Here is a 13,171-nt window from a genome sequence, read left to right as displayed (position 1 = left end):
TGAAAGATCACAGTCACCAGGCCAGGGCTTAGAGACTGTCCTTGGACAGGGACCAGCGTGGTGGTGTTCTGCCCAAAGGCTGAAGATCCAAGGTGATGGGCAACTTATTTCACTGCTCTTTGTGGCAAGGGACCACTCAGATGGGAAGAACAAAACCCCGTTATGTCCCACGGGGTGCCAGGGGCTCAGTCATGGCTCTTAGGAAAATTAAAGCAATTGCATTCCTGGTAATAAATGCTAAAGGACATCCTTACAAAATATTGCCGTTGCAAGTTTGTATTTTAGCAGGATTGCCAGCTGGTCAGGCCGAGCAGCGCCTACAGAGCCCGTAACAAAGGCAAGCAGTGGTATTTGGGACTCAAGCCTCGGCAGAGCTCTTTGCACAGAAAGTACAAGTGAGAACGTCGTTCTGCCTCCTCGCTAACGGCTGAGAGACGTAGCGTCTGACTTAAACCGAAAAGTGAAACGTCCTGATCAAAGGCAGCACAGCCGATTTGTTTAAGCTTGTACCGAGCCTGTGGTGAAGCGTGTACAACATGCCAGGGAGGGAGGGAAACCTGGAATCAGTGTTCGTTGCCTCCCAAAATGTAAATAGCTGTTGGATTAGATGGATTCGCTGGTGCGTATTCCAGGAACTACCTGCAACACCATCGATAAATGGCTGCATAAAAAAGGTGAGAAGGTTGTGGGTTTTAAGGTGGTCTCCTCGCCAAGGGTCTTGATTATTTCGAAACCTCAGAGGCATTTCTGGATGTATATACGTAGACAATTTTCATGAAAACCTGAGACTGCTCTCAGGAAACGAAGCCTAATGAGCAACTGTGCGTTTGCGGGGATGTACCGCCTGGTTGGCCACTCGTCTTCACATGTGTGTGTGTTCTGTGGGAGCTGCTGGGACCAAGAGCACTATTTCGGGTGGGCACCTCGGTGGGCGTTGGCTTCTCCCGGCGAAGCATCCCGTTTCTCCCAGCCCGCGCGCGGATGCGCTTCTCGCGGATCGCTTCCGCAAGGCGCTGCGAACGCTCTTGCTCTCGCGGCGCTGCTGTCATCTCAGTGTGAGTCTTGACATTACAGAACAGTACAGATCGTTGATGGGGGTGCTTGGGTCCCTCTGGCGACCTGTGAGGCATCCAGCACTATGCTGAAGGGCATAACTTGTTTTCTAAATATATATTGCTATATATGTGCGTATATACGGTGCAGCAAGGTGCGTCTGCTTTCCTGAAGAGGCTTCTGCAGCCCCAAGTCCAGCCTGACAGTCATTTCTCCCGGACCTGACAAAACCGATCTCTTCCCTAGGAAATTCTGTGCGCCTGGTGCGTTTGCAAGAAGTGTTTGTCAGCTAAAAGCGAAGGCTGCGCGGCAAACGCTATGTTTAGTTCAAGGGATCTTGTGTTAAGCACTGTGCATTAATTTTAAAATACGTGACAGAAGCTGAACCGGGCTGGGAGATGCTGGGGATGGAGCTGGGAACTGTGACTGTTTCAAGTGCAAGACAGGCACTCTTGGGTGGATGCGGGTGAAAGAGCTGTAGACAGAAAAGCTGCTTTAAACACGACGCCAGAAGTTGTCCCTAGCAGAGAGGAACGGAACAGTCCCCCAAAACAGAAGGCAGTGGTTTGGGGTTGTTCAGGCTGCCCGCATCAGGCAGTCCCCTGCTCCAGGTATTCGCTGTGCGTTTGCTGTGGGCAGCTCCTGTCCCAAAGCTGGAGGTCGTTTGTCCCCATCTCCCCTCTTGTTCGGGGGCTGTCCTCTGCGGCCAGAAGCTGGACCTTGTCCGTCACCCCTGGACCTAGCCCTCAGGTACTGGTGGGGTGCGCAGGAGTTCTGGGGCAGTCGGCGGTCACCTTAATTTTTAGTCCACCAAGAGAGGACGGTAAATGAGATTTTTCCCTTTTTCACAGGAGGCCCACGGGCTGTGTGGGGGTGTCCCGCGCTGCATTTGCTGTTTGAAGCAGCCACGGGCCAGCTGGGGCTGCAGGTCAGGAGCAGCAGTCGCACCGGTACAGGAGCAGGCTTGTTGGAAGCCGCTCTAGGGCCGGACTGATCCCCCCTTTAGACGTTTAGTGTTGCGAAGATATTCCACAAATTAATACATATGTTAGAGCAACACCACTAAATAAGGAAAGTCTATTTCCAAACACAGCCCCGTGCTGCGTTCCCTCCTTCTATTGATAGAGTTCATACCAAATGGCACGTTATTTTCAGCTTAGGAACGGGCTGCCAGGTTTATGGCATATTTAAATAGAAGTCTCCCGGCCGTCCCCTGGGAGCCTTTTCCCGTGCCGTGGGTGCAGGCAGGGACGCTGGGAAGGAGAGGCGGGAGCTGCAGCGGGTCTCCCTCCGCTGCAGCGCGAGGCGGCCGTGTCGCCTGGAGCCCGGCGAGGGGCACCGGCCGCGGGGCCGTATTGCCCAGCACCAGCAAACGGCCCTTTTCGATAGGAAGAGAAGTGGGTTTTCCAGCCCAGGAAGGCAGCCTCTAACGTGAAATAGTTCTTCAGATTTTTTTTTTTGAGGGCTGCCAAAGCCCTGAAGATTAAAGTGCTCTATTTTGGTGCTCAGCGGCATATGGCTGGGTGGGTGTTTGGAGAAGCACAGGGCTGCTGAAGAAATTGTGTGTTCAGGGGAAGGGTTGTGTTTCTTGCCTCGTGGTTAAAATGTTCTCATTCAAAGAGGATCATTTATTTTAAATATCTTTTTTTTTTTTTTTTTTTCCTTGTCTAACTGATGGTTTGGTAGACTTCTCTCACATTTCACTCTAGCCATATGTTCCTGAGGCGTCCTCTGACCCCAAACAATTTTCTTGTGATTTAACAAAACAGTCCTTTCTTCCCGTGCCTCTTCCCCAGCATCCCCAGTGGACAGTTACATTGTGCTCCATATAAAAACACTGCGGTTTTGGCTGCACTTTGGAGCCAAACCTGCATTAATTGCAGAACCCAGCTTTTGAATTCTTTCTGAAAAACTGTACTGGCAATTTGAAGAGAAACCCAGCGCAGAGGCAGCTACCCTGGGCTTTTCTATAAGCTGTCAAGGAGAGGACGTGGTTCAGGCAGCTTCAAGGTTGAGGGAAATCACTTCTGATACTAAACTGGGGAAGAAAGTTATTCTGATATTAATTCAGGATAATTTGGAACGTCTTGCTTTTAAAATTAAAGCTTGCTAGTGATGGAGCAGGCGTGAAATAACTCCTATGACAGGAGTTCTGCACAGACTGATGTTAAACAAAACACTTTCACTTTGCAATAATTGGGAGTTACTGGATCACTGGAGATGTCCCCTCGCCAGCTGCAGCGTGCCCACAGCCGTGCTGGGGAGGTGGCCGAGGGCACCCTGGCTGCCACCGGCCGCTGTGTCCCCAAAGCAGGAGGGCTCTAGCGCGCTTTGCCGCCGGTGGTGACCCTCCTCTGTCTGCTCCAAGGCATCATCACGAGGAGAGTTATCCGAGGAGTGTGTTAGCAAGTAAAAATCAGGGAATCCTTGAGGCTGGAGGGGAAGCTCTGGAGAGCGTCGGCTGCACTTTGTCAGGGCACGGATGGGCACCCCTAGTTTGTGTCGCAGTGCCACGTTGTAAGTACCGCCAGCTCTGCCTGTGAGCACCCTGTAAACATCCCCATCCAGTGAGAAGGGGTGCGTTGCCTCTCCTCGTTACCGCCCCCCTTTCCTCCCTCCATCCCTTTCCCCCTGCCCGCTCCTAGCAGAGAGCTGCGTGGAGCAGGGAATGGAATACTTCCATTTTGGTGCCGCGGCTGCTTATTCAATAACATCCCGGTAGGAGGGAAATGATGCAAAAACGGGAATGTGGCAGATGGCTCTGCAAAAAAAATAAAAAAAAAAATCTGCTCAAAGGAGGGAGCTGAAGGGGCTGAAATCAGCCCTGACGCACTCCTGCGCGTAGGTAGAAGGATCAGAGTCTTTCAGAATAATATGGGCGGTTTTGGTTAAAAATAATAATAAAAAAAAAAATAAAAATACCAGGCCAGATTCTCAGGTAGTATAACTTGCTGTCACTGCATTAAACGTGCGTTAGACGGTTCTGTTCAGATAACTGAGTTTCTCTCTCTGTTTTTTCTTTTCGAAAGCGTGGAAAACACTGCTGCAGAAGTCTGCGGGCTGAGCACAGCAGGGCAGTGCTGAAGGCTGCTGTGCTTTTGTGGGTTTTCCCAGTTGTTTTTTTTTTTCCCTGTAAGTGGCTAGCACAAAAGAGGGGAGGTCAGCTCACCTGGCAGCAGCCTGTTGCATTCCTTTACATGGGAACAGCACTGACACAGGCAGCGGTGCCTTGCTTTCGCGCGCTGGTTTCATGACATTTTCGAAACCTGCTGTAATTTGTGCTAACGATGGGTAGCTGCGGTCCTGGTAAGCATCAAGGTGAGCTGTCTGCAAGCTGTCAGAAAGCTATGTGAGTATGAGTGATTAAAAATTGCCCTGAGAAGAGGACTGGCTGATAAGAAAAATACCTTGGCTGTCACCGCTGTTTTTTCAGTGTCGAGATAGCTCCTGGGAGAACAGCACAGTCTGAATAAACCAGGAGGTATTTATAGTGCCGGAGCATAAACAACGTGTCTAAATTGAGTAGCAGAGCAGGAGCCTGGGTTTGCTGTGCAGGAATTAAAACGTTCAGCATAAGATTGATGTCTGACTCCGGCATAAACGCGTGCGTTGCGTTCCTCGGGTCGCTCCCTTGGGGCCCTTTCGCCTTCCTGCCCCGTTTGCTCACTCTCTGACCACCTTTTGGTGGGACAATTTCTCGATTTCGGTAATAAATGGTGATCAAGCGTTGAGTGTTGTAGAAAGGCCTGCTGCAGGTCGATGTTTCAAGGGAGATGATGCCCTCACTTGAGGCGCTGGCCACTTTACCCTGCCCCGTGGTATGTCGGACGGCCCGAATTACCCGTCACCCGTGGTCTGTCCTGGCTGTGTGTGTGCCCGAGGACGTGCGTTGGACCTCCACACTGGTGCCTTCTCCGCTGGTACCACAGGCTCGTGGGCAGTGGCAGGCTCTCCACGGTTTTTCCTGCTCTGATAAAGGGATGTGGCTCTTGCGGAGCTGATCCGTAGGGCCACTGCTTTGCTTTGCTTGGCGTGCCAGCCCGGGACCGATTTGTGTCATGATCGAAGAAACCAGAGATAAGCTTAAAGCGCCAAACAGCAGCGTGTCTGTTCACTCATTACAGAAAGAAAGATCTCAGATTATCCCCAAGTGCCAAAACCTGGACTATTTTCTTCTTCCCAGTACCCTCATCCCCCTCTCGCTTCTGTCCTCCAGCTCCATGACACACCCGCCCCTGGCTCCGGAGAGGAGCGGTGAGGGTGATGGGCGACGTCCTTGCCCAGCGGAGGGAGGGGCAGAGGCAGGGGCAGGGGGGGCAGAGGCAGGGGCGGGGGGGGCAGGGTGGGTTTCGTGCCTTTCCCTCGCCCCACACGTCTCCTGGACCGCTGCTCCATCGCCGCCTGCATCCCTCCGCCTGAAACACCCCCTCAGCAGCCTCCAGCAGGGCTTGGCGTTCCCGTACCTGTGTTTGCCTGAATTCCCAGAGCACCTTTTCGCAGTCGTTGCCTTTAAGACTTTTTTGTCTCTTGCATTTTGGGAAACGCTGTATTTTTTTTTATCTTTAACGAAAGGGATTTTTAATTGAAACATTACTTTAAAAGTAATCAGAAGCATTACATGGATAGATGGCGAGGTGGCTGCCCAGCTGCCTTCAGCTAAAGAAAATGCGGCTGCCAGTGCCGGTGATTTAAAGCAGGCTTTGGCAGCAGACAGCGGCAAGAGGCTGGCAACCGCAAATCGACAGGAAGTTTTATTGCGCTTCAAACTATCATCAGTTTAATAAAAAAATACCCCCTGAAATTATGATGGGAAAATGTTAATGCTAAAAATAGCTGTTCCTTCCAAGTAGATGGGAAGTGTTAGAGTTTAGGCACCACGCTTTCTGTCTGCTGAGAAACCCTTCCGTCGGGCTGTGCATTTCTCAGCCGTGCGTGGTACAGCTTGTCATTTTAGCTTCCACGGAAAAACAACGTGGCGGCGAACGTTGGGAGGAAAAGCTTGAGAGCGGCCTTCGCTCCCAGATTTGGTTCCGACCTCCCATTTCGGGCGCCCGGTTTCTGGCTTATCGCAGCACTCGGGTGTCTGTTGGCGTCGCAGGCGGGGGGTGGCGCGGGGGGCAGATGTTAACATCAGGGTATCGCGCTCTCACTTAGCTAAATGTGGCAAAACCACCTTCTCTTCCCCTGTTTTCTCTGCAGCCCTGGAGGAAGAGAGATTGCTGTGGAAATCGTGCAACTCCTTTTTTCTTTTTTCTTTTTTTTTTCCTACAGCTGTAAATCTTCCCTTAGTCCTGCAAGAGTGAGTGGTGCAGGGTGAGCGTGGTGTAGTTTTATATCAGGTCTCACATCAAGCTTTACTCTTGCCTTCGTGGGCCTCAGATTGCAGTTGTGAATTAGCTTAATTCTTACTAATGGATTTGACATTGCTGACTGGCAATTTTTAGCACTTATTATTTGGGCTTTGGAGATAAACGGCAGGTGTAAGGGAGGCGGACACCCCCCGAAATGCACAGCGAGGCCTGGGAAGGGAAGAGCCACCCCTCTTGGAGCTGGCTCAGGTCCAGGCGTTTTAACGTGCAGGGCCCTAACTGTTAATAAGAAAAAAGGAGATCTGACAAAACGCAAGCGTATTTGTGCATTTTTTTTGCCAGTAACTTCTGCTGGAGGATTCCTCTTCACCCCAGTGCTGGTGGCCGGGATGCCAAGATGCCCTTTTTGGTGCCCTTGGGACTATGTGCTATTGAGTCGTTGTAATGCCAAAAGAACTCTCTCTTTCCCTGACTGGTTAAGATTAACTTCCCTGTGTTTCCATGTCGAGAAGGCCACCTCCTGGTGTCCCTGCGCCCAGCCCTTGCCCAGCAAATTGCAGCCCAGCAACACAGAAAGATTTAAGGTGAAATTTCTGACCTTACCAGAAAAGAGCCACCTAACCTTTGCTAGCTGAAGTGGCTTCTGAAGACTGTCACAGGGGGGGCCGTTAAAAGCTCGTTAGTGATCTATGGTGTGACAACGATCAGCCAACTTCTGCAATGAGATGTAAGAGGGCCACATAAATAACAGCAGGCCTGTGGGGTTTTTTTCAAGGCAGCATGTTACGACTTCTAGAAATTGCCTGAATACAGCCAGCTCCATCTGGGCACTTTAGAAATAATTTGAGGGTTATTATAGGATAGAATTAGTCAAAGCACTTATTTACGAATTTTTTTTGTCCCCTTTATTAGTTCGGGGCGGCAGCTCTCAGCTGTGCTGAGGGCGGGCTGCAGCCGTAGGGTGCTGTGGGTTTTCGCCGTTCTCTGGGCGCTTCAGGAGCGACCAGAGTGATTTCGGGTGCGTCTGAACGTCTAGAGCCAGCGCTCACCGCAGTCCTGACTGCGGCTGCGCCCAGGCTTGCGGAGCCCAGCATGGGCATGAAGGGCAGGTTGTGGGCTCCCAGCCGTGCCCAGTAACTGGGCGTGCGTTGCCCATCGCAACCCAGAGCCAGCGGTGGGGACATCACGGCTGACGTGCATGGGACAGGACTTTGGGTTGGATTTTTGGCGAGTTTGGCGTCAGCAACCGTTGTCCTTTGGGATGCCTTTGCCTTCCCGGGGAGCTGGCCTCACCCTGGAGCAAAGCTAGAAGCTGTCAGGATCGTTAACTGAATTAGGAGCGTTTTGGATGCCGGGGAATTCTGGCCCCAGCATCATCCCAACGGCATCAAACCTCCTCTGGGTTACATGGTTACTGAGGAGCGCGCTGGGAGCTCCAGTCCCCGTCAGCTGCGTCTGTGTGTTTGCACAACCCTGTTCCTCGTTGGTGTTTCCTGGAAATGGGGTATTGAGTCTAAACCTGCCATAGCCAGAGAAAAACAAAAAGCTGGACTAGTCTGTTGCTTGGCTGAGGGTGGGATAATTGCATCCGCTTTTCCAGCTCGGCTAGGGCTCTAAACCCAAGAGTTCTACCTCATTAGAAATAACAACTTGTAATTAATAACTTACGATGTGACAGATATAGATGCATTTTTCTCCAGTGATAGCTCTTGCTCCAGATAGAGCAAGTACTAAAAGGAGAAGGCATGATTATTAAAAAAAAAAAAAAAAGGTCAAAGATACTTTCATATCAACCTTGAGGAGAGAAATACATTGGATTAACCTGTGCTCATCCTCCAGAGCTGCTCTGCTGTGCATTAGTTAAGGAAAGGAATGGAAAATTTTCCTAAATAAGCACGGCTGGGATTTTCCTGTGTTAGGGACTGGGGCATTATGTGCTGGTCTCTACCGAAGGGATGCCAGATCACTGCGGGTGGGTGTAAATGACTGAATTTAATCAGCAGCAACATTTCTAATAATGTCTAATGCTAAAACTCTCTCTAACACCATTTCAGCCTCTGCCTGCGAGGAGATGAGTCCCAAAACTTTGCCCTTGCCTTCCTTTAAGCTCATTATTCATAATACTTTGAAAACAGAGTCAGCTCCTGGTTTCTGCAGAAGGAGTGTAATTCCTGGAAATAGCGAGAGATGATCAGGGCAGGGGTGCTCCCAAATACGCAGGAGTGAGGCTTGTGAAAGTACGGGGTGTTCAGGCAAAACAGCATTGCCTGCGCCCTTAGGAGCGGCGCTTCTGGGTGAAAATCTCTTCTCTTGGACGTAGTCAACGATGTTTTTGCAGCCTCTGTTTTTGAAATAATAGAGCGGGGGTTTTAGCGGACGTTTGGTTTGGGTTTATGCTGGAATACACGCAGAAGCGCGCCTCTTCCTCGGGTGCGGCGTTGCGATTTGTGCGTAGGCAGGGAACGAACCACCGGCCGTTCACAGCTCTGGAGAGCACGTCGTGGTGGAAGCTTGTGTTCGGAGCGACGAACGAAACGCATCGAAATCTCCTACTTTGACAAACGGCTGGCTTTTTGATGATACGCGCTGCATACGGCGTGTTTGCTGCCAAACAGGAGTTTAAAATGTATACTGCAAGTGGACATTAATAATATAGACAACTTGGTACGATTTTAACAGGCCCATGAGCATGATGAAGGCACCAGCAGACCTGCTGGCGGTGTGCCCTGCTGGTGAATAACTTCTTAGGGCACAAAACCCGATCCGGAGGTAGTGATCAAGAAGGGCGGTCCGTGGCAGGTTGCACCCAGGTGCTGCTGGTGTTTCTGTGGGAGAACATGGAAATCCCCACGGGTTTTTGGTTTGCTGCTCCGCCCCCCCCCCCCCCCCCCCGGCTCACGGGGCAAACGAGGGGGGAGCTGAGCTGTGGGCGACGCGTGGCCCCCGCCACGCTGACGGACAAACCCGCCGCGGCTGCGGTTCGGCTCACCCCCGCCGTGGGCAGCAGCGTAAGGGCTTTTGGATGCCCCGAGCGTGGTGCGGGGTGGCCATGCCACGACTGTCCTGGCTGGCCACCCCCAGGCCCGTGCCTCTGCCAGCGCCGGTGCCAGCTTCAGCTCTCCCAAGGAGGGAGCGCGGGCCGTGCGGGCAATGGCTCCGGTCGTCAACTCCGTTGTTGTTGCTGTAATAACACAAAGGAGGTGGTGCGAGCTGGCTGCTCGAGGCGTGTAGCAGCTGAGAGGCATTGCAGAGCTGATAGCTGAGAGTCCGAGGCTTTGCTGAGAGAAAGGGAAGGGAAGGGAAGGAAGAGCCAGGAACCGTAGCAGAGCTGGAAGAAAACCCGAGAATCGATTTCTTGTCCGAGGGCTTATCAGAGCACGTTAGCACCTCTTAGCATCATCTGCTTAGCGTGACAGGTATTCCCTATCATGACAAGCGTATTAGTTGCTGCTGATCATCCTGAGAGGCTGCTAAATAATTTGCACCCTCAGGTTTGTTAGGGAATAAGATGAATTGATTTTAAAGAAAAATTATATACCTGCAAATATTTATCTCTCCAGCGAGCTTACAAAGAGTTGCATCAACGGAACAAAATGCGAAGCTGATTTTCCTGAGATTCGGCAAATACATTTTTCGATAGGAAGCAGGTATAAAATTCCTCCTCTGAAAGCCTCCTGGCGGCAGCAGGTTTGGGAGGTGGCAGGGTGATCGATCAGGAGGTGGAAACAGCCCTGCAGCACAGCGGCTGGTGGGGATGGGAGAGCCGAACCCGGCCAGCAGCGGGTCCCGTACCCTGCGGGAGGGATCGGCCGTGGGATCTCTTGAGATTGGGGATGGGGAGGAGGGTGGGGATGGGGATGCAGGTGCCAGCCGCTCCTGTGTGCTGATCCCTTCCCAAGCCCTGGCAGCATTCCTGGCCCCCGTGTTCCCCCCGCGGCATTTTGATAGCACACCTTTTACAATAAAGCTTAATTCTTTTTTTTTTTTTTTTTTTTTTTTTAGTGTGGCCAGTGCAAAGAAAAAGCTGTGCGAGGGCTTCCCGCCCGACCGGCAGCTCTCCGCAGGGCAGGATGCTGCGGCCGCCCCGGCGGTGTTCCCACGGGAGCCCTTTGGCCACGCCGGAGGCGCGGCTCCAGCCCCCTCGGCCAAGCCCGCGGCGCAGCAAGGTCGACAATGACCCACTTTTCTAGAGAGAGAGAGATTTGCATTTTCAGCAATTTGTTCTCCAAAGCGCAGGTCAGCGGGGTTAACCAGCCGTCTGCTTCGCGGGCACCGCAGACCCGATCCCAAGCAGGGCTCTCGCCGCTCGCGTGCGTCGTTAGGTGCGCTCGCTAATGAGGTCTCCCTCGGAGGTCGGGCCTGAAGAAGCAGAGGGGGAAAGGTCTGGGCTTCCACGGCGGAGGTCCGCCTGACAAACAGCTGCCGAGTAAAGGACACAGATGGAAGAAGGACTCACTCTAATTACCGTTTTTCTAAAAGTTGCGGGTTTTTTCCTCAACCCGTTAGGTACGCGATTGCTTCCGCTTCGCTTGGTAGACAGGACCGAAACACGTGGTGACCGGGTGAAAACACACCCTCAGGTATAAAGTGCAGCCCGGGCTGCGGCTGGGTGAAGGGGGTAGGGCTGCTTGGGCTCAGGGTGTGCTGCTGCAGGTGGGCGAGCTCAGGCGAGGCGCCTCTGTGGGCGCTGGGAGCCGCGTGCGGTGCCAAAAAAATCCCTGGGCTCCTATTTTTTACCTGAGAGATAAACCAGAAACCCGAGGGTTGTGTCTTGTGATATTCTCAGGCGCATTAGCGGTAGCAATTGCTACGCAAAACTAAACTTTGATTCCGTTTGCAGCAGCATAAAGTGTAATAGAAATTTATTTTTCTGGCTGTATGTCGCCGGGCACGTATCCATCCCCGCTCCCCCTCGCTACAGCCCCGCTATCGTTTTTCTCGTGCCTTCTGAAGTTTCCTTTCATTTTCTCCTGACTGAAAGGCGTTCGTGCCAGCTAAGCAGGGGATGTGTTTACAGAAGTAGATTTAGCTTCCTGAAAAACCAAATGTCATATTTCCAGTTTGCTATACTAGGATGAAATGGCAGGGTAATTCTATTTACAGATTGCTACAGATACCATTAAAAAAAAAAAAAAAAAGCAGCAGCAGGATTTCTTCTAGAAGCCTCCAGCACTCCACAGTCATCCTTTCCCTCTGATTTCCAAGGTCAGATGGGTCATGGAGGACTTTTCTCCGCGGTGGGAGGCAGTGGAGGAAGAGGAAGGGCTGTGTTGTGCCTCTTAGTCATATTTCTTCTTCCCTGCTAATTTTTCAAAGCTTGGATCTCAGCCCGGCAGCGATGGATCTGTGAGCAGATTGCTGGTGAAGCCCTTAAAGAGGAACAAATGTGTTTCATAGGACATGCCTGCAGCTGGCTGGGGGGTCGGGGTGCACTAACGTGGGCTTGGTCTGTGTGTACGATGCACGAAGCGTAGGGTCTGGTTTTGTCTGCATTCGCCAATGTGATGGAAATACGGAATAACTTGGGAATACTTTAAGATCCTGACAAGTCCAGCTTTACATCACAATTAGCAGCTCTTGCTGATATAATCCCGGGGTTATCAGTCAGCCCTGCAATTCCCTTTGTCAGCAGCACCTTCAAAAGTGCCCGTAAGAGTCGATGTGAATTATTCAGTTACACTCCTTCCTCTATTGTTGGCTCCTTTCAGCGTGAGGATGACAATTTAATAGCTTCTGTGTGCCAACGGTAGGCATGCCAGTGCCTTTTCCTTTATACATTTAAGATCATAAAATATGTTTCATGGAAATGTTCGAAAACCCCCAGGATTTAAGTGCATCCACAATTGCCCGTAACTGGTGAAATTTTTTCTCCCTTGCTCGTTGCAGGGATGACGTGCCAAGCCAGGACATCCTATACCGAGGACGAGGTGCTCTGGGGTCATCGTTTCTTCCCTGTTATCTCCTTGGAAGAGGGGTTCTTTAAAGTCGATTACTCCCAGTTCCACGCGACGTTTGAGGTCCCCACCCCGCCGTACAGCGTGAAGGAGCAGGAGGAGATGCTGCTCATGTCCTCTCCCTTGATAGCGCCCGCTGTGAGCAACAGCAAGGAGCGGAATAACTCGGTGGAGTGCCTGGATGGTCTCGACGAGGTTGGCACAAAACTGCCTTCAAAACTGCAGAAAATAACAGGGAGGGAAGACTTCCCCAAAAAACTGCTCAGGATGAGTTCCACCACCTCTGAGAAGGCCTACAGCATGGGGGATTTACCCATGAAACTCCAGCGGATCAGCTCGGTCCCGGGGAATTCGGAGGAGAAACTGGTGTCTAAAACCACAAAGATGATGTCGGATCCCATCAGCCAGTCGGTGGCCGACCTGCCACCCAAGCTGCAGAAGCTGTCGGGCGGCGGCGGCAGGATGGAAGGGAACCTTCCGCCCAAACTGCGAAAAATGAACTCGGATCGGTTCACATAACCCGCCGGGACTCGGAGCTATCGTTGAGAGCTTGAACTGCGACTGGCGAGGGCAGCTGCGGGGGAGAGCGGGCCCCCCGCCAGCCGTGGGGGTGCCGGACTCTGGGCTCCCCGGCGCGCCGGGGGGCGGGAGCGTCCCCTGGGTCGCAGCGGCTGCGCTGTGAGTGCGGACGGCGGGACGATGGGCGAGCTGGTGTTCGTTGGCATGTAGTATCACAACACGCATGCAATAATAGTGTGCAATTTTTGCATATAGTTTTACGGCATGACTCCTACTATATTTATACTGTATATTCTCAAAAATATGGAAAGGGGCGTTCCTTTCCCCTGTATTTCT

At 52.0% G+C, this 13,171-nt stretch overlaps 1 protein-coding gene across 1 annotated transcript in view; it reads left to right on the top strand.

Moving 5' to 3' along the window:
* Positions 1 to 12,835, top strand: part of KCNJ3 (potassium inwardly rectifying channel subfamily J member 3) — a 51,224-nt gene extending 38,389 nt beyond the window's left edge. Inside the window, exon 3 of the mRNA XM_086465109.1 lies at positions 12,249 to 12,835. Coding sequence (XP_086321235.1) covers positions 12,249 to 12,835 — 587 coding nt within the window. The remainder of the gene's footprint in view (positions 1 to 12,248) is intronic.
* Positions 12,836 to 13,171: the final 336 nt, after the last annotated feature.

This window comes from Leptosomus discolor, chromosome 5, assembly GCF_034619465.1.
Source record: "Leptosomus discolor isolate bLepDis1 chromosome 5, bLepDis1.hap2, whole genome shotgun sequence".
Lineage (NCBI taxonomy): Eukaryota > Metazoa > Chordata > Aves > Leptosomiformes > Leptosomidae > Leptosomus > Leptosomus discolor.
The sequence above is the reverse complement of the archived record's forward strand: the minus strand, read 5'-3'. Positions and strand labels throughout refer to the sequence as shown.